This window comes from Centruroides vittatus, unplaced genomic scaffold (genome assembly GCF_030686945.1).
Source record: "Centruroides vittatus isolate TY-2023 unplaced genomic scaffold, ASM3068694v2 contig_1895, whole genome shotgun sequence".
In the NCBI taxonomy this organism is placed as follows: Eukaryota; Metazoa; Arthropoda; class Arachnida; order Scorpiones; family Buthidae; genus Centruroides; species Centruroides vittatus.
Genome location: NW_027121166.1, coordinates 102,054 through 125,180, shown reverse-complemented (window position 1 = coordinate 125,180; position 23,127 = coordinate 102,054). Strand labels below are relative to the sequence as shown.

The 23,127-nt window shown below is 28.6% G+C and overlaps 2 protein-coding genes across 5 annotated transcripts in view; one reads left to right on the top strand and one right to left on the bottom strand.

Moving 5' to 3' along the window:
* Positions 1-203: 203 nt before the first annotated feature.
* On the bottom strand, positions 204-21,839 carry LOC136970085 (S-adenosylmethionine decarboxylase proenzyme-like; the record flags this gene model as incomplete). Of its 2 annotated transcripts, XM_067264462.1 has the most annotated exon segments (9): positions 204-377; positions 447-513; positions 5,629-5,671; positions 6,767-6,794; positions 6,867-6,941; positions 7,039-7,165; positions 8,713-8,831; positions 9,113-9,199; positions 21,587-21,619. In XM_067264462.1, coding segments are annotated over 7 exon segments (573 nt in total), but the record flags the coding sequence as incomplete, so codon positions are not given.
* Cdk8 (cyclin-dependent kinase 8) overlaps positions 21,830-23,127 on the top strand; it is a 47,965-nt gene continuing 46,667 nt past the window's right edge. For 2 of the 3 annotated variants that reach the window (XM_067264457.1, XM_067264459.1), the window contains exons 1-2: positions 21,830-21,932; positions 22,034-22,136. The gene's annotated coding sequence lies outside the window, so the exon portion shown is untranslated. The remainder of the gene's footprint in view (positions 21,933-22,033; positions 22,137-23,127) is intronic. The other variant, XM_067264458.1, reaches the window with a different exon arrangement.

The window sequence follows — 23,127 nt, the reverse complement described above, 5'->3', positions numbered from 1 at the left end:
TTGATAAGATTGAAGTTGAATTACATAAATAAACCAAATTACCTATAATTTATTACAAACCTGAGGAATATTAGTTTCAAAACTCACATATGAACAAAGTGGTTCTGGTGTGATGTGAATTGTTATGTAATAACCCTACATATAAATAAGATCATTATTAATCATCAATTTTAAATTGATTTCAAAGATTAAACAAAACTTACTCCTTTCAGTAAACCATTCATAGAATATCCACATGGATTAAAGAGAAAATCATCAATAGTCACCCCTGGTAGCAGTTTATCAATTCCTGACTTCTGAGTTGCATCTTTAGCAGATGCACTCACTTCTCTTGTGAATATTTTCATTATCTTTTGATCTAAATCTTGCATGATAATGTGTTTTTCATTAAGGAATATTTTAAAGGAATTATTATGTCAGTTGAAAAAAATTAATGAAAAGGATATCTCCAAAGTTTGGTCTGGAACTTGAATTCCTCCAAATTGTACAGATGGATTCAATGTATATAGATACCTGTAATAAAATTTAAACTTCATAAATTGAAAATGATTAGATTTTAGTTTTAAGTTTATACTTCAAACAATGAAAGAAGTGCACATGAACATTAGCATTTAAAATTTGGTGCTTCAGTTAAAACCAAAAATATACTTTGGAAGAGTACCAGAATCAAACTTTTAAAATGAGTGTGGTTAATTCAAGAAGAGAGCATATAAGGGCTGTCCATAAATTACATAAGGTATTTTGGGGTGGGTGGGGTCAAGGATTTCTTACAATTTCTTACTCGGGGGTAGGGGGTAATAGATCTCGTCTTACGTAATATTCTTATTTTTATGTTTTGATCTCATTGAGTGGTGGAGTTTCGAATTTGGCGGTTCCTATTAAGAATGCTTGTTGTACTAACACTATCAGGTGTGATGTGATAGAATAACAGCTCTAGCAAACATTTGTAAACATGTTTTGTAAACATGTTTACAAATGTTTACAAAACATGTTTAAAACATTTTTTATCATGGGAGAAAGGCCATGTGGTGGTTTCTCTCTTTTTTTTAATTAGAATAAGTGCACCACTCCTATGGGTGTATAACACTAAGAATAAATAAACCAAAATACATAATACAAAGTAAACATAAAATTAGTATTCGGCTTTTAGTGAAAACTAAAATGTAAAACTAGAAATTATAAATAGTCTTATCTTCCATATTTTTTGAACATAATTGTAAAAAAGCATCAAACAGTGGCTTCGTGGCTTCTGAACAAGCTTATCGAATGGATATGGCCACCTGAAACCAAGCGTAAAGATTTCTAATTTCAGAATAAGTCTATCTTCATCGTAAATTGGACAATGATAGATCATATGGTCGACGGTGTCTAGGTTTTCTGTAGAGCAAAAGCAAGAGGCAGTTTCTGCCCAGTTATACATTGCCAGGTAGCTTCTAAAATTATACTCAGTAAGTAGTGGAGCAGTAGCAAACATTAAATCTCTAAGTGGTGATGAGAACCTGCATTCAACACTAGAAAAAGAAAGCCTTGTTATTCTACCAGTTTTACTGTTCAACCATTGTTGATTCCACTTTTGCACAGTATTGTCATGAATATAATTTGTAAGGCTGCTACATGACAGAGGGATGCGAGTGTAGTCCTTTGCAACTGAGTCAGGGCTGTTTCACACTATGACCGACTGGTCCAACCTGACCGAGCCTATAATCAGACCAACTAGTAGTAGAAGCATTCACATTAAGTACGATTATGTCGGTGGCCAATTCGTAAGGACCAATCAGAATGGGTGTTAGAAATCTTTTTAAGTTTTTCTAATTTTTAAAAATATTTTTGTAATCTACCTGATTAAACTTTGCAGTTATGATCTTACTTCGTTTATAAATTCTTATGAAAAGTCTAAATAATACCATCTTTTCTCATTATGTCGATAATGCTTTTTAATATATAAATTAAAATCATGTGTGTTCCCATTTAAAATTTAAGAGGTTATGAAAGAAATAAGGTACAAGGAAAAATTTTAATAAATCATAAATATATATAAAGTAAAGTTATGTTTGTTTGATTTGATAGTTTTCATATATCCAAAGTCTGATTGGTTGTAGTTTCGAAGCTTTCATTGGCTATAGCTCACCGACTGCTCCGACCCGGCTACAAATATTTTGTATGATGTTTGTTTACAGGTACACTAGCTAGTCAATCTATCAAAGTTTTTTCACATCCTTTCATGAAAATTAAAATTAATATAAAAATGAATATTATGACGTTGATTAATGATGATAAAAATATTGTTAACAATTAATTATAGAAGAATGTTAATAATTAAAAAATAAAGTTCTTAAAATTCTATAAAATCATGCCTAAATATTACATAAGATAGGGAAGGGGAGAGGGAATCAAAGAAAATATTACGGTTTCTTACACAGGGGTGGGTGGAGGTATAGAATGGCCAAAATCGCTCTTATGTAATTTATGGACAGCCCCTAACCTTATAAGAGATTATGACCCTGAGGTGCATTTGATATTTTAAGTAAATCTTAAATATATATGTAAAGATATTATAAATTCATATTTGATTAACTTAAGATATATAAATGAATTACAATTCAGCAAAAATAATTTACTCTTATTTCAATTTTATTATTCTCAATGTTAAAGGATGCAAAGAAATGGGCTACCAACAGATATAAGAAAGATAAAACTTCAACCACTGATCAAAAAATTGAAACAGGTCACCAGTAATGAACAAAGTGTTGTGTGCTAAACCTATTCAGTGTCTTTCTCCTCTTTTCTGCTCTCATGAAATATGAACTTGCCTTCAGATATCAACTGAGTCATAACATGCTGTGAACTTTACTTTCACAGGAATAAAATAGAAAACTTCCCCTTTTTACATTCCCTCATACTTTAAAATCAGCAATAATTTATAAAAATATGCAGTATTTGTCTGATTTTAAAATTATTATTATGTAAACAAAAAGTATCATATCATATTTCCTTTATTAAATCCTGGAATAAAAGGTACTGTTAAAAATAGATCCTGTAGTATCTGTAGCAGTATCTGTGCTATATGAAACAAAGGACTAATACAAAACTTAGGGTTAGGTTCCTAAGTTCCAAAAGTATATTCTTTTTCATAAAAAAAAAAATGCTTGTTGAAGCAATCAATAATTAACAATCACAATCAAAAGTGTTGCTTGTTAATATTAATTTTTCTTCACTGCTAAACATCACTGAATGAGGATGTTTTCTTTTTGGCAAAATATCATCCAAGCTTATTTATTGTTGACCTTATTAAATCAAGATGTTACTGATAATTGAGATTTTGTTGTTTTTTCATAAAATCTGATATTTAGATTTGCTTGTGTTTGCCTATTTTTAATCTTTTTAGTAACTTTGAATTTAATCTATAAAATAAAGCACAAAGTCTTTCAGGTTCTTTTAGAGCACTGGCACAACAGCAACAATAACTGGTTTATATGAAAGCTTGAATAGGAAGTTAGGATAAGAAAGTAGAAAAATTGTATAATCAGTTCTCATTAAAGAAAACTGAGTGAAAGGCACAAAACATTAAAAATGTCAATATTCCAAAATCCATAGGCAAATATAAGGCCACATGCATGCTTGTTTGAATATCAAATGACTGTCCTTAAAAAGTGTGACATTTGTCTGGGAATGTTCTTGAACCATATCATAGGAATGCAAGGGATGTGTTGTACAAGGGATACCTGTAGTTAAAAACTTAACACATTTAAATTACCTGATATTTGTAGGTGTGCTGTTGACAGCTATTTTTACATGTGTAAACCTAATTACAGTATTTTCATTCTTAAGCTATACTATTACATCAATATTTAATTACATTAACTTTTCATAAATCTTAAGAACAGAAGAATTGTGCTATAAGTGATACTTTCCTCATATGTTAAATCATCATCAGCACTTAATTTTTTTCTTACATGTTTCTTTTCAAAATTCATCATCCTTATTTATTCTTCATGTGTGTGCTTGGTGTAACAATAAAAATTTCATTAATTTTTCCACACTTGTTACCTGGAAGTTTGTAATTCTTTGGCAAATTCTTATATTACTTGTTCCTTTTTAGCATAATGTATGTAGATTTTAACAACAACAACAACCTATTAGATTAAGCTTTCCTGTCCTAATATTGTTTAATAAACATACTTTTCAGTCTAGACTTATTATTTCACTTAGCAAACATTCAATAATGAGGAAAAATGAATTAACTTAGAGAAACAGATTTATTTTCCAGTATGCATTTTAAGTCTTCTCAACTCCTTCAGCTGGTATTTACATAGAAATCACATTAAAGCTGGTAATCAGCACCCAATACCATCAAATCAATTTTTGTTAAAACACTAACTTTTCACCAATCACTTCAAACCAAAGTTAATAAAACAAGACTTGAACCAAAACCTACACATTTGAAAACATTTCAATCTAATTGAAATGCCTCCAAATGTGTGAATTATAGTTAAAGTTCAATTTTCATGGAAGCTCACTATTTTGGAAAATATTCCAAGACACCCCAGAAAACACTCTCTAAAGTGAAAGTGTGTGACTCTCCTCCCCTACTTTCCAATTATCCCTAGGTTACAAAAGTTTCAGCTTATGTACTCCCATATATAATCAAAACACAATTACCTTATCCCATTACCCAGTGTGTCAAACTCATTTAAATAATAGGCCATTAATGCAACTGGTAAGATTCAAGCAGGCCACATCACATTTACAAATTTACTTAAAATTATAATTTGAAGTGAGAATGCAGGAATATAGATAGGGCAATTAAAACACACTATATAGTTCAGTGAATTCAACTCAACAATATATAATTGCTATAGTATTGCTTTTATTTAAACATTTATTTCATGTACATATTTATAAAACTAAAATTAATTGTTTTCTTTGGAAACTTGTCAGCATTATCTTCCTCGTACTAGTTTTCCAATATATGGATTCAAAGACTGAGAACAAACAATCTTCATTACGACAGATAGATGTTTATCAGTTAATGTTGATCTGCAAGCCATTTTATTTAATTTTAGAGGATCATGAAAAATCACATCAGGGGCCACAGACAGCCCTCCAGTTTGACACCCCTGCCATCATAGCTGCCTTAAAATAGACACAGTTTGGTATTGACCAAGTACAATCTTTCATTGTTCCAATTATATCTGACTAACTAGATAGACAAATACAGAACTTGAAATAAAATTTTTGCTTAGGTCATAATTCTCCCCATTGGATATTTTAAAATTTATAATGGCAATTTGATAAGATCATCTTTAAAAAGGAAAATAAATCAAAGCAAGCAATATATATGATAAACTCTAACTTAACCATTCAGAAATTTTACAAATACAAATGATTAAAGTGAAATTATACCAAGTGTTTAGAGTCCCTCAATTTTAATATTCTGAAAGTTTTAATTATTAAAAGATGCAGATTAGTTTACATAACAAAATAAACTAGAAAGTTTGAAAAATTTTAATAAAAAATTAACCTATAATTTTAGTTTAAAACACAGGTTTTAAACATGTCAATACAATTTCAAAATTACCTAATTTAAATAAATTCCTAAAATAAAATATTTCAAAATGATATCCTCACCAACAATCTCTATTCACTTTTCCAAGACAGTATGCTGCTCCATCTGAAAATTTTAATAATTAAAATTAAATCAATCTTTCTTCAAAATAATTTTACAGTATTAGAACTTTCAATTAATAAAGAACTTCATTATTTGGATTCATACATCTAATATATGTTACAATGTTATATCAATGAGAAACCTTAAAAATCAGTTCAAAATTTACTTAATTATTTGTATACATTAAGTGTTTCCATTCATTATGAATAAAATATTTAATTTTTATTCAAACAGTGATTTTTTGTAATTTAAACTGTCAATAATTTATTACATTTTATAAAAATCTAGTACAATATAGACAAATATCTGGCAAGCTTGGGAACTGAAGTGGTCCTGATTTCTGAACAAAGACGAAAAATGTTAAATACACTAAAATTTTTAGAAAGGCTACTGATAAATGATTCTATGATTGTTAAATTAATTTCATTTAAAAACTCATCTATTTTGTCTATGCTGCTCATCTATTTCATCTATTCATCAGCTTACAGCTACAAAAAGTTCATCTATTTCATCAATGCTGCTCAGATCATTTCACAATCTCATTTGAAATAGTTTTATGTTAACTCTGACCTTAAAGCATTAAGATTGTTTTAGTGTCTTTCTGTGAATTGGATGAAATTAAAGAAATAATTGTTTCCATCTTCATATAAAAATTAAGTTATATTAATTTACTATTATGGTATTATTAAAATATGAGAAAATTAATCTAAATTGAATCTTTATTTAAATGTGAAATAAATGTTGGTCTATTGGCTTAGGGTCTAGAAGTAATGGTGTCTGCATCAATAAAATAAATTCTCCCATGGTAGCAATTGAGGGAAACAAAACATGAAGCTTGCATTAAGCCCTCTCAAATTTTTATCATTAATAATGAAACTGTTAAACCAGTAGTCACATAGAACCATAGAGAAAATTCTCTAATTGTAAATCATTATTAACACACAAAAATTATACACCAGAGAGTTGACAGAGTTTATGCATCAAAGCAGCACAATTTCCAGTTTAACATTAGAAAACACTCCAGAATATCATTTCAAAGTGATTTACAATGATATCTATATATTTCTTCAGTATTTGATTACATAGATAATTTTTTACCTTTAAATAATTCATCCAATACTTCAACCTGTAAAAAAAAAAAAATTATATTTAGAATGCAGTGTATTTGTTAAAATTTATAAAAAGTACATTTCTTTACCTCATCTTCAAAACTGGTATGTGGTTTATCTTGTAATTCTGGTCTCATAAAATTTTTTCTGGAATAAAATATATCCTGAAAATAAAAATACATATCCATATAAAATAAATAAAATACATTCATTATGTAATTTTTTAAAACTAATTTATAAAAAATTTTACAATATGCATACCAACACATGATCAAAACCTGCAAATTCTCTCACTAGAAACAGAAGTGGTTTAATTGCACGGAGGAGAGTTGTTGAACCGCATGTTTTCAGAATAAAACGGTTTTTGGATATGAACATGCTGCTCTCACTGGAAAAAAAAAACAAAACTTCATATTAAATTTATAATTTTGTATGTTGAAACCAGGCTGAACGCCGTAGGGTTGGTGCAAAGACTGCACTCTAATTGTAAGTAACAGCTCCACACTCCACTACGTGCCAGCACCAGCTTTTGTATTTAAATGCTAAAGGATCTCCAAAGACAGAAAATTTGTTTATTTTTGCTACCATAATCAGTCTTTCTGAGCTAAGTGCATAATATATTTAAAAATTAATATTAAAAATAAAAAGTTCATATAATATAAAAATTAAAATATACTAATATTTAATAGATTAAAATAAATTAAAGTTTTAATATATTGCAGAAATTAACATAAAATTACAACTAATAATTAAGTAAATTCTGTTTAAAACAAGAAAAATATATTTTGATCTAGGTTGTTTTAACAAGAAAGACTGATTACATAGTATTTTCCATGATATCTTGTGTGGTATATTTGAAATTTTAAAAAAAATTATTTTAACAACAAAAATTTTTTGTGAGAAAAAAAAATCAAGATATTAGAAATTTTTGTACATATCTCATATATTTTTGCGATTATAAAAACCAAAAATTATTCAATGAAATCATTAAATATTTTGAATATTTTGTGTTTTATGTAATATCAAATTATTAAAAAAAACAGTTCAGTTATTTTGCTAGTTTTAAATGATTAAAGATCACATCAGCTCTACAAATTTGGATAGATTAACTAAAAAGGGACTTTATTTGCAAGTGCTTAACTATTCAAATTTCAAAATCAAAAAACAAACAAAACTATATTTTTGTTTAAATGCTGTAAATTCCAAAGCATTCAAAATTTCTTACCAAACAAGAACAAACTTTTTAAAAGTTCCTAATATATAATAAAATTATAAGTATACATTTATAAAATAAATGTAGTCATAAATTATATTGTACTTTGGAACTTTAAAATTTAATTGTATTTAAATACATGATCTAGCCTTTAATTTTAAGTATTAACTAAAACTTCATTTATAAAGGGAGACAAAAACAATTATGTTTAAAATGACTAACTATATGAACTGTAAAATAAATTATTTGCAAATTTTAAAAAATTTCATCATACCAAATATACCACAGCAGAATATAAACATGTAAAATTAATAATGGAATTCTGTCTTCAGAGAGATCCAATTGCAAAAAATTTTGATAAAATATTTATTGGCTTTAAACTGTGGGGATAACACAATTTTTTTAAATAAGAAAAACAACTTTTGTATCAGTATTTTTATCAGTAATTAGGAGAATGTGTACAGAACAACATTAATAGAAAGTTCACTGTCTTATAAAACAAGGAAATTAGTAAACCCCATTCTCCCAGCTGATAAAAAACTGCAATTATTACAAAAAAGCAAAAAAAAATAGAAAGTATTTTAAAATATGATATTAGTGATTATTACTATTCATTGTAAGTCAGTGAAAGAAATGAAAGTTGTGTCCCCCAGTTTTGCCACTTATTTTATGTTAAGCCATTTTTGCCTTCAACAGGCAATCAAATGAAGGCTAATACCCACGATCTTTTAGAATAAGCTGGCAGTGAAGTGATGCGCCTCAGAGCGCAACACAGAACCATCTCTGCCTCGAGCGGTGGGAAGGAGGCATTGTGACATCTCTGTGCACCTACGTGCGCTGGCTGTAGACAAGAAAATATAGGTGAAATAAAAATTGAAGGGAAGCCGCTCATCTGCTCACTAATTTAATATTTTTTGTGAATTATATTATGCTAGAATTACTAAAAACAATATTTTTTGAAATTGCAACTTCCCTTGAACTATTAAATTACATAAAAATATAGTAAAAATAAAAAAACATTACTTTTATTCAGGAAGTTGACTAAAAACTTTACAACTTTTATTTATAATCTTACAAAATTAACTTTTTTTATTTTAAACTTATTTTAATTGTAATGCATACCTTAGCACATAGGCATCAAGAGATTCATTTCTCTTAAAACTAATTATTTCACATTTTACAAGTTTTAGCAAAGATTCCCAGGTGGTTCTGAAAATAAAATTTAAAAAGTTTATAAACAAAATTTTCAAATGAATTTCTACTTAAATACAACAGTATTTTATTTTTGAATTTATTTTCTTATTGCTAAGAATGAAATGAAGTAGAAGTGAAATCAGAAAAATTGTTAAAAAGATAATATTGATGTTTACAATAAGCAACCAGTTGTTTAATGCGATCAAAATTAGCTTGTCCCAAAGTGAAAATATCCTTATAATAAAACTGCTTATTATCAGTTTCTATTTAGTTGTCATTATCTTCAGATAAATAAGCATTCTTAAACAATCTTTTCACTCAATTAACATCAAAATGTGATTAACAACATAATTATTTTATCACTAATTGTTAGTTCATAACTAGTGTTTTATTTTCCTTGCAAAACAATAGTTTAAATTGTTAACATTTCTTAATTATACCCTAGATGTTCTTAACGATAGTACTGAAAAGACAGCAAATAAACAACATTGGATGAATTTTTAAAACAATGAAAATACATAATTTTTAAATTTATTAACATTTCTAAATGTCAGTCAGTGAAACCAGAATTTATTGTAGTCTTATTGACTTACTCTGCTTAACAATCAACTGATAACATTTGTTTAAGAGTCATGAAAAGTGATTATATATTCTATAGTACCCTGCTTGGAAAGTTTCCAGAATTAAATGAAAAAATAAAATATAATAATTAAGTAAATAATATATATATGTGATAAAAGGTCCAAAAAAATCCACACAAAATATCTCAGGCTCTAGCTAATAGCCAATAATTTTAAATTATGCTGCATATAATATAATTTGAAAGCACTTGAAATACTGCAGAACATTGGCAGTGAAAAAAGAAGCTTTAACCCTAAGAATGTATAGCTTTTACACATTAAGTAAGACACTAGAAAAAGTTTACAGTAAACCATTTTGTAAATTAAAGAATTTCAAAAATAGATTATATATTATGTTGTTCAATGTTTTGAGAGACCACCACAGAGAAGAAAGGGGTCAGGTAGGAAAATACAAAATTCTAAAAAATGTCAAGTTGGAAGGATTGAACCTTTGAAGACAGTGACAAGGTTTCAATTTAATCTGTAACCATGAAACTGAAAATCTCTCATACTTGGTCAGCTCTACGAGGCTTTGAAAATAAGAAAAACGCATTATATATCAAAAGCAGCAGGTAATTTCAAATGGAATGGTCATTGCAAAAGTTCTCTGAAAAGTTAATTTTGGATGACATACCATACTTTGCCCTCTCACATGAATGTATGCAATGTTGCCTGATTCCTTACATTCAAAAGAACTATTCTCAAATATTATGTCTTTTGGCCAGACAAAGCAAGTTCCACCATGCCAAAATCATACTAGATTACATCAAGAAATCATCATATTCATCCTATAGAAGGGAAACTTTGCAAACATGCCAGAAATTAGGCCAATTCTCAAGTTAGCCATTTATGAAAAAGAGGTGTAAGGCAAGAACCACAGATCAGCTGATTAAAGTACTACTTAAAAGAAATACAGTCTTATACAGAAAGTTTCACTGCACACTCAAAAGTTGAATTGATCAAATTCAACAATGGAGATTTTTAGAATTACAAAAACAAGACAGTCATCTGAATTGGTGAAAAGCTGTACATGTAGTTCACAGTTTTCTTTTTCAAAGGAAAAGCAAACTTGCACAGATTTTTTTCTGGAAATTTGTTAATACTCTGCATAAACCAGTTTGTCATTCAAGAGATCAAAGAAAATACTTGCCTACAGTATTTAAGAAAAATGTCACAATTATTATGATCATAGTTTAAAACAGTTATGAAATTTTTAATTAAAATTAATAACATTGAAATTCATTGAGGATTGTTCAAATGCCAAGGATACTTTAATAAGTAGATATTCAGAGTTTTAAAAGACAAGTTGACAACTTGCTCATATGATGAGAACTTGTTTTTCACAAGTAACAATTCTTACAAAAAAAATGCTACAACTCATTTCTGAAAAGTAATCATAATTGTAGCAGACAGTTACAATTAAGATTACTTTCAATTCAAATTATAAAAAGTGGATCAAATACGTTACTAAAAACATAAAACCTGGCCAAAAATTTGTTTACAATGTTGTTCTGATTAATTTGATCTAACCAGATTAATGGGAGAAAACTGACTTAGTAGAATGTGATCCAGACAAACGGATACATTAAAAAATGTTAACTTTATCTTAATAAGCTTAAACATGCCCCTCAAAAGCACTTCAATTTCAAAGAATTTCACAAAGTATTAATTCAGTTATTTTCGTTTTTGCAAAACTAAATAAAGCACATAATTATGCATTAAATAAAACTGTACACTCTAAGTCTCAGTATAATGGATTGCCAAAGTGTCATAACTGACTTTTTTATGCTTATCTAGCAACACAAATTGAACATTTGGATCTGCTCTGAGCATTTTGAAATTTTAATACTTCAGTTAGAATGATAAGACAAGCTTGAAGATGAGAGCATTCACAAAAAAAATCTAGCAATGAGTTATCTAACTATCCTAACAGTAGCATTTAAAATTGCATATGGTGCCATCTGATTATGATATTTTATTAAAAACTTTATTAATAGATGGCAAAAAGCTTAATTTTCAGAGTAGAAATGAGTTTTATAAAAAAATTGTAAATGCAATTTACAATTTTTTTTATAAAACTCATTTCTTGATTTTACTCATAATAATGAGTAAAATCTTCATTAACTCTGACCTCACTCAAGATATGACACAATCCCAGTCTCCCCACCCCATTGACCTTTAACCATCAAAATTAAATATCATCAATCCCCTAATACACAATCTTCCCTACAAAATTTCAGAAATTTTCCACAAAAAGCTTTAAAGTGGATGAACAAAACTGTGCTATCCACATACATAAACTAACATCCATAGATGCAGGAAAATTTTTTTCCTTTTTGCATTTCTTGATGTTTTAAGGTCCTGATCCAAAAATGTAAAAATCTTGAGGGGTTATATTTTGACTTATTGCCATACTTTCCCTATGTTATAACAATCAGGAAAGTAAAAATAGGTAGAAAGCTGTCAGAGAAAGTAACATGTCAACTTGAAAAATTTTACAAAGATGAAAAGTTGTCATGTTTGTTCTGGGAAAATGACAATTAGAAGAGAAAAAAAATTAAATAGAAGCACCTAATTTTTTGTTGCATATTTCAAGAAACAAACCACAGGTAGGGTTTTTCTAAATGTTATGAGCCTTGTCCCAAATGGCATGTCACAAGAGATTCTTCAGAAAGTCACTGTATGGGTTTTTATCACTATCATTTTTCAATGTTTTTTGTTTCTCTAGACAAGATTCACATAATCTTAAATAATAATGACAGATTCAATAGTCACTGTCTTTTATTTATGATTCAGTTTCATAGCCATCAGAGTTTTTCAACCATAACCAATAGCAATGTGAGCCTTATGTATCACATTGAACAGTTCATCAAAGCATACAATTTCTTTTCCAGTAGACTGGTGGTATTAGTTTCTTTTCACTCCAATGTTGAGAAAATCATATACCTCTTCAAATGTATAGCAAACAGGTATTTTACTGGCCATGTTTTTTTTTTGTATCTTTCTCTTCATTTCACAGTGTGTTATATTGTTCATTAGTTAATCAAGATCATCTTTCTTCTTATTCACTAATTCAGTTAAAGGTCATAAAATCTGCTACATATTATGTCACTCATTCTGCTGCATTAAAAACGAGACTTATGTAAACACACACACACACACACACAAAAAAAAAAAAAAATCATAAGAGATGATTTATTCATTTACACTGCTTATTTATTGCCAATTTAGTTTAAAAATTAAATAGAAGTCATTATGATAATACTTTAATTTCCTGAATGTATATTTTTAAGCAGATTACAAATCAGAAAAATTAAGATATGTATGAATCCTTTTTTTTTCTTATCAGAGCCAATCAGTAGAACCGGTCATTTAACAGTATCTCTTGGAATCCCTGACAAAAAGCTCAAAACGTGGGCATTTTACAGGGATTTTGGACTTTTACCACTCAATATCTGATAAATGTCCAGACTTACCAGTAATTTCTAAGAGTTATCGAACTTGGACTTTTACAGGAACATACAGATACACAGTTTAAAAAATATATATATGTGCATCAAGGTATAGGAATTTGAAAAATAATAATTTTATTAAAAATTCATTTTTTGTGGATGAAATAAAATTTAGTTAAATAATAATCAAATACCTTTATTGTTGTCAAGAAAGTTTAATTTAAAACAAACATTTTCGATCTATTCCATAGGCCATCATCAGGTTGAAAACTGAAAATTGGAACAGTTCCGCTTCAGAGGATCAAATACAAATATTTAAATTTCAAAAAATTGACAACGGATTAAAAGATAAATAATAAACGAATAGTGTATAAAAATTATATCTAATAAAAACAAAGAATAAAATAAAAATTAAAAATAAACTCAAAAATACTCCTAAATACAAGTATCAACTAATACCAATGTAGAACAATAAAATAAACGTGTAAATTAAGAGTTCCTTGCAGAGTTTTTAACAATATACTTCCAGGTCGATCGAAGGCCCTCAGCATCCCTCGCATTTATACATGTCCCTTCTATCAGGCCAGTCCATAAGTTCATGCGTATTTTTATCTACAAAAAAAGCAGCAAAAAATTTTAATTAAATTTTATTTCAATCTATAATGTATTCACCATTATTTTGTACAATTTCTTGCCATCTTGATGGTAGCTTTTTAATCCCGTCTTCGTAAAATGATTTTGGTTTTGAATCAAAATATTCAGAAATAGCCTTTTTTACATTGTTCTCATACTCAAAAGTTTTCCCTTTTAAAAAATTCTGCAAACTGCGAAAAAGATGATAATCACTGGGAGCAATATCTGGCGAATATGGTGGATGAGGTAAAATTTCCCAGTTGTAGCTTTCAAGTTTCTGTACAGTTATTTTTGCAGTGTGTGGTCTGGCATTGTTATGCTGCAAGAGAACCTGCTTTCTGTTCACTAACGACAGTCGATTTTTTTTTCAATTTTTCATTTAAACACTCTAATTGCTCACAATACATTTGAGCTGTAATTGTTTGATTAGGTTCTAACAGCTCAAAGTGAATTACACCTGACATATCCCACCAAACAGACAGAAGAATTTTTTTTGGATGCAACCTACCTTTTGCAGTCGGTTTTGGCTGCTTGTCGCAATCCATCCATGGTCTTTTTCTCGTCACATTATTATAGAGGATCCATTTTTCGTCTCCAGTAACCAGCCTACCAAGAAAAGGTTCTAAAGCAATACGGGATAAAAGAGACATGCAAATGTTTACATGTTGTCTGTTAGCTATTGACAGTTCATGTGGTATCCATTTTCCTAGCTTTGAAACTTTTCCAATTTGTTGTAGGTGTCTATGAACAGTTCCATGGGATGAATTTAAACGTTCCACAATTTCATCAACTGTTAAAGATGCTCTACTAGCATCTTTAACAGTTGATGAAATTGTGGAACGTTGCACTAGTTGAAGCAGAACCATCATCATCAAAGTCAATGGGTCTTCCAGTATGAACCTTATCCTCCACACTAAAATCCTTGTTTCTAAATCTTTCAAACCACTTCTGCGCAGTCCTTGAACTAATTACGATTTGATTATGTACAGTATTTAATTTTTTTGGCTGCATTTGTAGCATTCTCACCACTTAAAAATAAAAAGTATAAAACGTGTCTTTTATATTCGTCGGTTACTTCCATTTTAACGAAAATAAACAACTGAAATGTTCACAATTCTGAACAGTATTATATGAATAAGATCCAATTTAACACTTCAGTGTAAAAATTATCACATTAGACTGACATTTTTAACAGCAAAAAAAGATTTTTCTCAAGATCATAAAAATGCTCATGGACTTATGGACTGACCTGACAGTTTGCTTTTCTCAGCGGTCCTTGCTAACATTTAGCAAGGACCACTGCTAACATTGGGGAGCTCACGGGTTTGATAATGTCCACTTCATTCCATTTAACTACCGAGCTTTCGGTCTGAGCCATTTGGGATAGTACCGTGGCACAAACTTTTTCTGATGTTATACTTGTGCTCCTTGAGTCTTACACTCAAATTCCTTGTCTTAACGCCAATATAATCTTTCCTAATTCCCAGCTGTGCGTTTTCGTATGGTATCCTATACACACCTGCTTACCTCTTAATTTACGCATTTATTTTATTGTTCTACATTAGTATTAGTTGATACTTGTATTTAGGAGTATTTATGAGTTTATTTTTTAATTTTTATTTTATTCTTTGTTTTTATTAGATATAATTTTTATATACTATTTGTTTATTATTTATCTTTTAATTAGTTGTCAATTTTTTGAAATTTAAATATTTGTATTCGATCCTCTGGAGCGGAACTGTTCCAATTTTCAACCTGATGATGGCCTATGGAATAGATCGAAAACGTTTGTTTTAAATTAAACTTTCTTGGCAACGATAAAGGTGTTTGATTATTATTTAATATTTTGCTGAGCACGTACTATATAATAAAATTTAGTTATCTAATAATGTAAAAATTCATTCAGTTTAAAAATTCAATTTCTTAATAAGTTGAAAAATTAAGATGAAAATAAAAGTATTTTTAAAAAGTATATATGTTTAAGAGTGTTATAAAATTATGAAAATAGTTTAGAATAAACTTCAAAATACTGTATATACAAATTCCAAGATATTTAATCAATTCTTTAATTAAAGAAATTAAATATAAATTGTTCATATGAGAAAATATACAAAATGATATTTCATAATTTATCCGACATGTTATTAAAAACACAGTAAAATCTTTTAAGTACTTTAAGATTTGCTTATCAATATAACATTAAACAGAAGATAAGACCAAAATAGATCACCATAAAGATTGTTTTTGGGAATCTTGCAACAATTTGTGTATATCTTTTCAACTAATCTTTGAAGTGCTTTTTTATATATTTTATTTAATATGAACTCATTTAAATCAAAAGAGAACATTAAGCAGAATAAGTGAGAATAAGACTATAATTAATAGAAATTCTAACTTTGAAAGGACAAGTTAGAACAATTATATAACGACTTTATTAACTAACTTACATTTTGGAACATGCTAATTTCAATAATATTAAATGACTGATACTGGTAAGAACATCCATGATTATAATAAGCAAAATTCTACTGTGTTTAAATTTCAGAAATATATATATTCATTACAGTAAAGCAAATATTTTGTAACACTAAATAGTCAAAAAGATATTCAAACTAAATTTTTAATATTTTCAGCAGTTCAAGTTTAAAAATTATTCTTATCAAAATCTCCATATTTACAATAATAGCTTCTTATAAGTAGCCAAATGCATTATTATTTTGTATATTAAACATGTTGATCAAGTACTGTACAGTAAAACCTGTCTATGGTGACCACACACGGTTCCTTCAAAAAGTGATCTTTTAGATAGGTGGTCGTCCAATACAGGTGGTGCTGTAATACAGTATTTCCATACATATTTTGCGCACTTTTTAGCTATTTTTACTAAGCAAAACTCAAGATAAGCAAAAATAAGGGAATTTTTTCAACAATAGAGCTATATTGGTGCAGTGGACCTTTGTTATAGCGCTGCTGTGGTAGTACACCAGTATTTATCTGTATATTTCTATATATATGGGCAATGTTCATGACACGATAAGTTCAAACACGTTTATATAGGTCCGTGCAGCGTTAGTGAGTAGCTCATTTTATTGTTACTGCGTATTGAGTAATTGAGTATGTATTGAGTTCCTGAATGTATTTTGAATAGTGTTTAATTATTGTATGCATGATGAATAAAAGAAAAGCTTACAGTGTGAAAGAAAAGCTTGACATTATTGCTAAAGTAAAGAGGTGAACCACATTACACTGTGCCAGGACATTCGGTATAACGCAGGTGTTGTTTCCTGCCCGACATGCACATTATATTGGAGGTCCACTGTACTGTATTTTATTCTTATCGGATAACTATTTTTACAGGAGTTGTCGTGATTTTATAAGACAGATTTAATACCAATATTATAAAGATTAATACAATAATCGCATATTCTCGATTATAATGCACACTTTCTTTTTTTCCTACTTAATTCAACATGGTTCTTTCGTTTGCTCATCAGTTACGTGTATTACATTATCAATATACAAGTGCGTCGTATCGCTCCCATCACTTTGGTTGGTTTTCGTTAGTTTAATCTTATTTTAACTTTAAAAATACTGTATTTTTTAATATTTTCTTAAGTACAATAAGAAAAATTATTAATTAATAATAAAATGATTTTATTATTTTTTTCAATACTATTTCATTACATTCCATGATTGACAATTGCAGAATCAAAAAAGGAAGGTTGCCTGACAGTTAAACTTCACTGCTAATTGCCATTGTGATAAACCATTTTCACTTTCTCTGGTAACTTTAACACGATCTTCTATCAACAGCACTTTGCATTTCTTTCGTTATTAGGACAATTTTGAACAAACTGAAATGAATTTCCTTTGTTGCTAGACTAATTCATTAACACTTACACCTAATTTCAAGGGTGGAAGGAGTGCCCAAGGTGGGTTCAAACAAGAGTTTAGACTAGATATATTTGCGAAAGTGGTCACTTATTACAGTTGTTGTATGCTGTTTCGAACCAAAAAGCGATCCCACAGTCTCCGTTACACAGGTGGTCGTTAAACACGGGTAACTTCTACAAAGACTAGGTATAAACTATTCTGTGACAGAAATTTTTGCCCGTCTAATGCAGGTGGTCCTTATGCACTTTAATATTGTTCCAAAAAAGCCTGTTCTTATGCTTAGTTGAACATATATGTATTCTTAGGGAAGTTTTCCATCAGAAAAATTCTTTATGGACCTCAGCAAAATCAGTTCAGTAATGGGTGTTTCAACATCTAGTAATGTATGTTTCTATCTAATACTATATGAAGGAAGTGAATACATCTCTCAAAACTAGATGGCTTCCCCTTGAAACGTTTTAGAGAGATGATATCACAGTAAATCAAACTGGTACCCAGGTTTTTGTATCTAGGAGAATTTTGCTTTCTGAGAATCCATTCAATTTTCTTAACGTGATATCTTCCCATAGATTGCATGATCATTGCATTCTCATACCTGACATTGATCTCTTACAAAAGGAAATATCTTCACTGAACATCTTACCCTCCAACTAAACAAGCTCATGAAGAAAAGTGAATACAGTAGAGCATCGATTATCTGACCCCCGATCAACCGTCACATCGGTTAACCGACCACATTCTAGTCAGCAAATTTAAATGTCTGCTAGTGATGTGGCGCTACAATATTTGGCTATGTCTTGGCTACTTTATTATTATTTTTGTTAAATTTTTGTGTGTTTTAGCGGGCAACACTGACTCGACGATAAAAGGGAGGCCAGTATTTAAACGACGCTTAATTTTATTTAACGATGCTATCAAACTGCTGTTTTTAAAACGTGTGCCAGATTTAGCGGCAAAAAAACTAGTGTCAGTTGTGAAGCAAAAGAAAATTTTGGACTTCTTTTTCTAATGTATAGGCCTACTTTATGTAAAATATGTAACTAATATATATATATATTTTTTTTTTTTTTGTATTTTCTATATACAGTACTGTATTTATTTTGTGCAAAATAAAGAAATAATTTTTAACAATACAATAGCAACAATTATTATTTTTAAAAAAATTTTGTTAGGCTTAACATCAATGAAAATTCAACACGAAGTAGGTTAATAGCGATATACTAATACTGTATACCAGGAGTGGCAAACCTATGGCACGCATGCCCAAAGTGGCACACAAGGAGAAATCATCTGGCACGTAATGTATCATATGATTTCTGTCTTTTTCAATCATCCTTTCGATTTATCATCTGATCATCCTTTTTTCAATCAGCTTTTTTTACATTTATTCTAATTAAAGCGTATTCGTTTAATTTCTTTAAATATCATTATTCGAAGTCTGAAAATTTGGCACGCATAAACACCTTTAAAGCTAAGTATGCTTACAATATGGCATGCAAACAAAAAGGTTCACCATCCCTGCTGTATACTATACTAATAATGTATTTTTTCATACTTTTCGGTTATCGGACCAACCCCAGTCCCCAATTGAGTCAGATAATCGATGCTCTAATGTATATCTAATTTATTATATAATTAGATCTTGAATTTTATTCTATATTAAAAAAATAACACACTTTCAATAACCAAATAATGCTAGATTTATCACCAGGCTGTAATCTGGATATATATTAGATAATATCTATATATTTAATAATTTTAATTATTAAATATTAATAAAACTTGAATAAACATAAGTTGATTAAGTGCCAGGAAAGACAGGCAGTATCATCCCCAGTGTAGTTATATCTTTAATTGATCTGGAAGCAAAGATCGGATGGTGGTCGAGGTAGCATAACTGGCAATGCATCTGCATTATAAACCAGAGTTGCAGGTTTCAATTCTGCCCTAGATCAATCTTTCCTTCAGAATATTCTAAATTACTTCTAATTATTAAATTTATACAAGATTGCAACTTAATTATGTATCTTAGTCCAAATTACATAATATTTGTATATTTAATTTCTCAATTATATTGCCAAATTATAGGCTGATAGTGAATCTGGCATTATTTGATTATTACTAGATAATTGAAGTTTGGTTTACTTTATGGTAAATACTTTCCCATTTTTATCAGCAGTTTATATATATTTTTTTTAAATTGATGATCTATCAACAGTCAATACCCTTTAATCTTTTACAGTATTTTTAAGTAGAAATTATCATAAAATTATCTACTTTGACTTACATTAAATTTAAGTATTTTAATTCAGTCAGAATGATTTTGAAATATTAAAACCATTCTCTTTGGCAAGAAATCAAACATGAAGTGACAGTTTAAATAGCAACAATCTAAATAATTAGTAACATTATCTCAACACTTATCAGAATACATATTCAGAAAACTATAAAAAGGCAAAAATTATAGTTTACTGTTAATGAAGTTCATACTAAATCATAGTTTTAAGTATCCAAATTTCAACACGGTTAGATCATTTGTGCCATTGAAATTGACTGACCTTGGTTCTAAAACGAAACCCAGCAGAAAAAAAATTCAGATAATTTGTTTATTTTTTTATTCCTATAATAATGAGATCGTTATTAATCAAAACTTTTAATCCATTATATTTTCAACTATCCTTTAATCAGTCTCTAATATTTAATAAAAATTATGATAACTTCCGTTTCCTATAGCAAAAAAAAAAAAAAAAAAAGCAAGGTCAAGAACGAAGGAAGTGTGCCAATGAAGATCACACGAACAGAAATGAGCTATTCCAAAATTGGAAACTTGAGTGATAACATGATAAACGATTAGAAATAAAATGGATATTTATATATAAAATGTTTTAATTATTTCGGTAAACTCCGTAAAGAAGGAAAATCGTTCAGAGTTTACAAACAGAAGTGAAAAACATGCCAGGAAAAAAATTTTTAACGAATGCTTTACGAGTTACATCTGCTCAAGAATACAACTTAAAATATCTTCAACGTACTGTACAGTACATCCTAAACAAGACAAGCGACGACTTAATTTCGAGCAGGTGCACTTTGAAAAGTACGAAGTTCGAATTTCAGGAGACGAAATACGAATTTAACTAACTCCTGTATCGATATAACACTATCAGTATCATTTACAGTGTTTTCTTACGTGTCTAAATCGAATGTAAGAGATTTAACGTTTAAAAAACAACAAGTCACTTACGTATAATATAAACAAATTACCTAAATTCAAATTGTTTTGCGTATTTGTTTTACTGAATTTCGCGGAATTTGGATGATCCGGTATATTTCTCTCCCCCCCTTGAGTTATAAATCTAAAGGAAAATCGAACAAAACATTTTCCTTTAGATTTATTACTAAAAACTTCGCCAATTTTGCATATAATTTGCTGATTAATTTCTTAATTACTCATCAAATGAATAAATAAGTTTAAATATCGGAAAAAATGCCCCAATTTTTTATTTGTCTCGTTTCACATTGACAATTAAATTAAAAATAAAATAATGTTTTATATTTCTTATTTGTTTACATAAATGGTTTAAAATCTTCCTATATCCATTTAAAATTTCAGGTTAAAACGAATATTGACCGAAGCGAACGATCGCAGTCGTATCATTTTGATCGATCGATCGCGTTGATCGAGCGTATTAATAACCCGAAAGATCAAGAAACGTAATTAACCGGTTCATTAATTACATACAAAAAAAAGTACTAAATAAATATTTTCGCCACTGACATCTAAGCCTAATATTAGGCCTACTGACCTGGGTATACTTCTTAAATCGCAGCTATCGTCTCCTCCGTGAAACCATACTTCTAATAATTTCTCCGTACCTTCAAAAAATTCGCAATAATTATTAGGTACCTCCATTATGGAAATAATTCCTTAAAAAAACCTCAACCCTTCTTCTTCGTCGACCGAATCTCACTCCAATAACAACCCGTCAAAGACTGCGGCAATTTTATAATCTCGTCTGCCACTTCGTATTTATACGAACATGCCGGTATGACGTTGCAACTAACGTGATGTCATTTTCGTCCTTTCGCCACCTGTCGGACGTGAGTCGAATCTCTTTTTTTCGATCGTCTGACATTTTGCTGTTAAATAAAGTTCGTTTATTTTGAATACGTCTTTTCTTTTCTTTTTTAATTTTTTATTATTTAAAGAATACTTCGATTAAAATATATTGATTATTTTTTTAATGTTTAAGGTAGTATAAACGTAAATTTAATATTGTAATGGTGTCTATAGCAGTAAGAAGTATTTCTGATAATCGCTTCTAGACAAAAGGACTTAACGACCAATAATAAAAGGTTGGTTAACACCTTTTATTAATTAATTTCATTAATAAAAACGATTGATTTTTATGAAATTTTAAGTTATTTTGATTTATTTATTATCTATGATCATTAAAATACACATGTATTTGAATTACACATGTTTATTATGTTCACACCTTGGTTACAATTGAAACAAAATTAATCAATTAAATAACATCTTACTCAAAATATATATGTTAATTAGCTTTTAAATTCCATATACAATTGCCAAATGTGTATTTTAAGTTATTTAAATTTCATATATTGAAAATATATTTGATATTCTACATGAGGTAGCATCATTTGTTTCCATGATGATGATGATGGATTTCTTTCTCCTTAATTTATTCAAAATTAACTATGAAATTAAAGTATTTCTTCAATTTCTGAAATCCAAATGAATTATAACAGGATAATTATTTATCGGTGCAAATTTTTAAAATTATTTTAAAAAATAATTCGAGCTTTGCTCAATTATTTAAAGAATATGCTTGATAAAATATTTTTCTCTTGCAGTTTGGATTTCGGATTGCATTTCAGAGATTTCTTTAATGTTTTCTTTTTCTTTGGAGAATTCTAAATTCAGCTTTTTGCAGAAGAATGAATATTCAAAATTGAATTATTTTATATATTTAAAGTATGAGTGAATGAGTTTTATTTTTTTTTAAGAATGAATATTCTTATTTCTTAAAGAAATAAAGAATATCTGTTTGAATACAATAAGAAAAAAATTATTTATGAATATTTAGAAATTTACTTATGAAAATTGTTTTGTTTTATATAAAAATTAAACATCAATGTATGCAATTCTCTAGATTACAATGTCTTTCTGCATTTTTATGCAAGAATAATTGGTCATATAAGTTATGACAAAAGTAGAAATGATTTCATAAATAATTATAATAGTAAGTTTATTTTCCTATCAAGAATTGCATTTAGTGTCTTATATAAACAAAAATTAAATTGAAGACATACAAGAAATAAT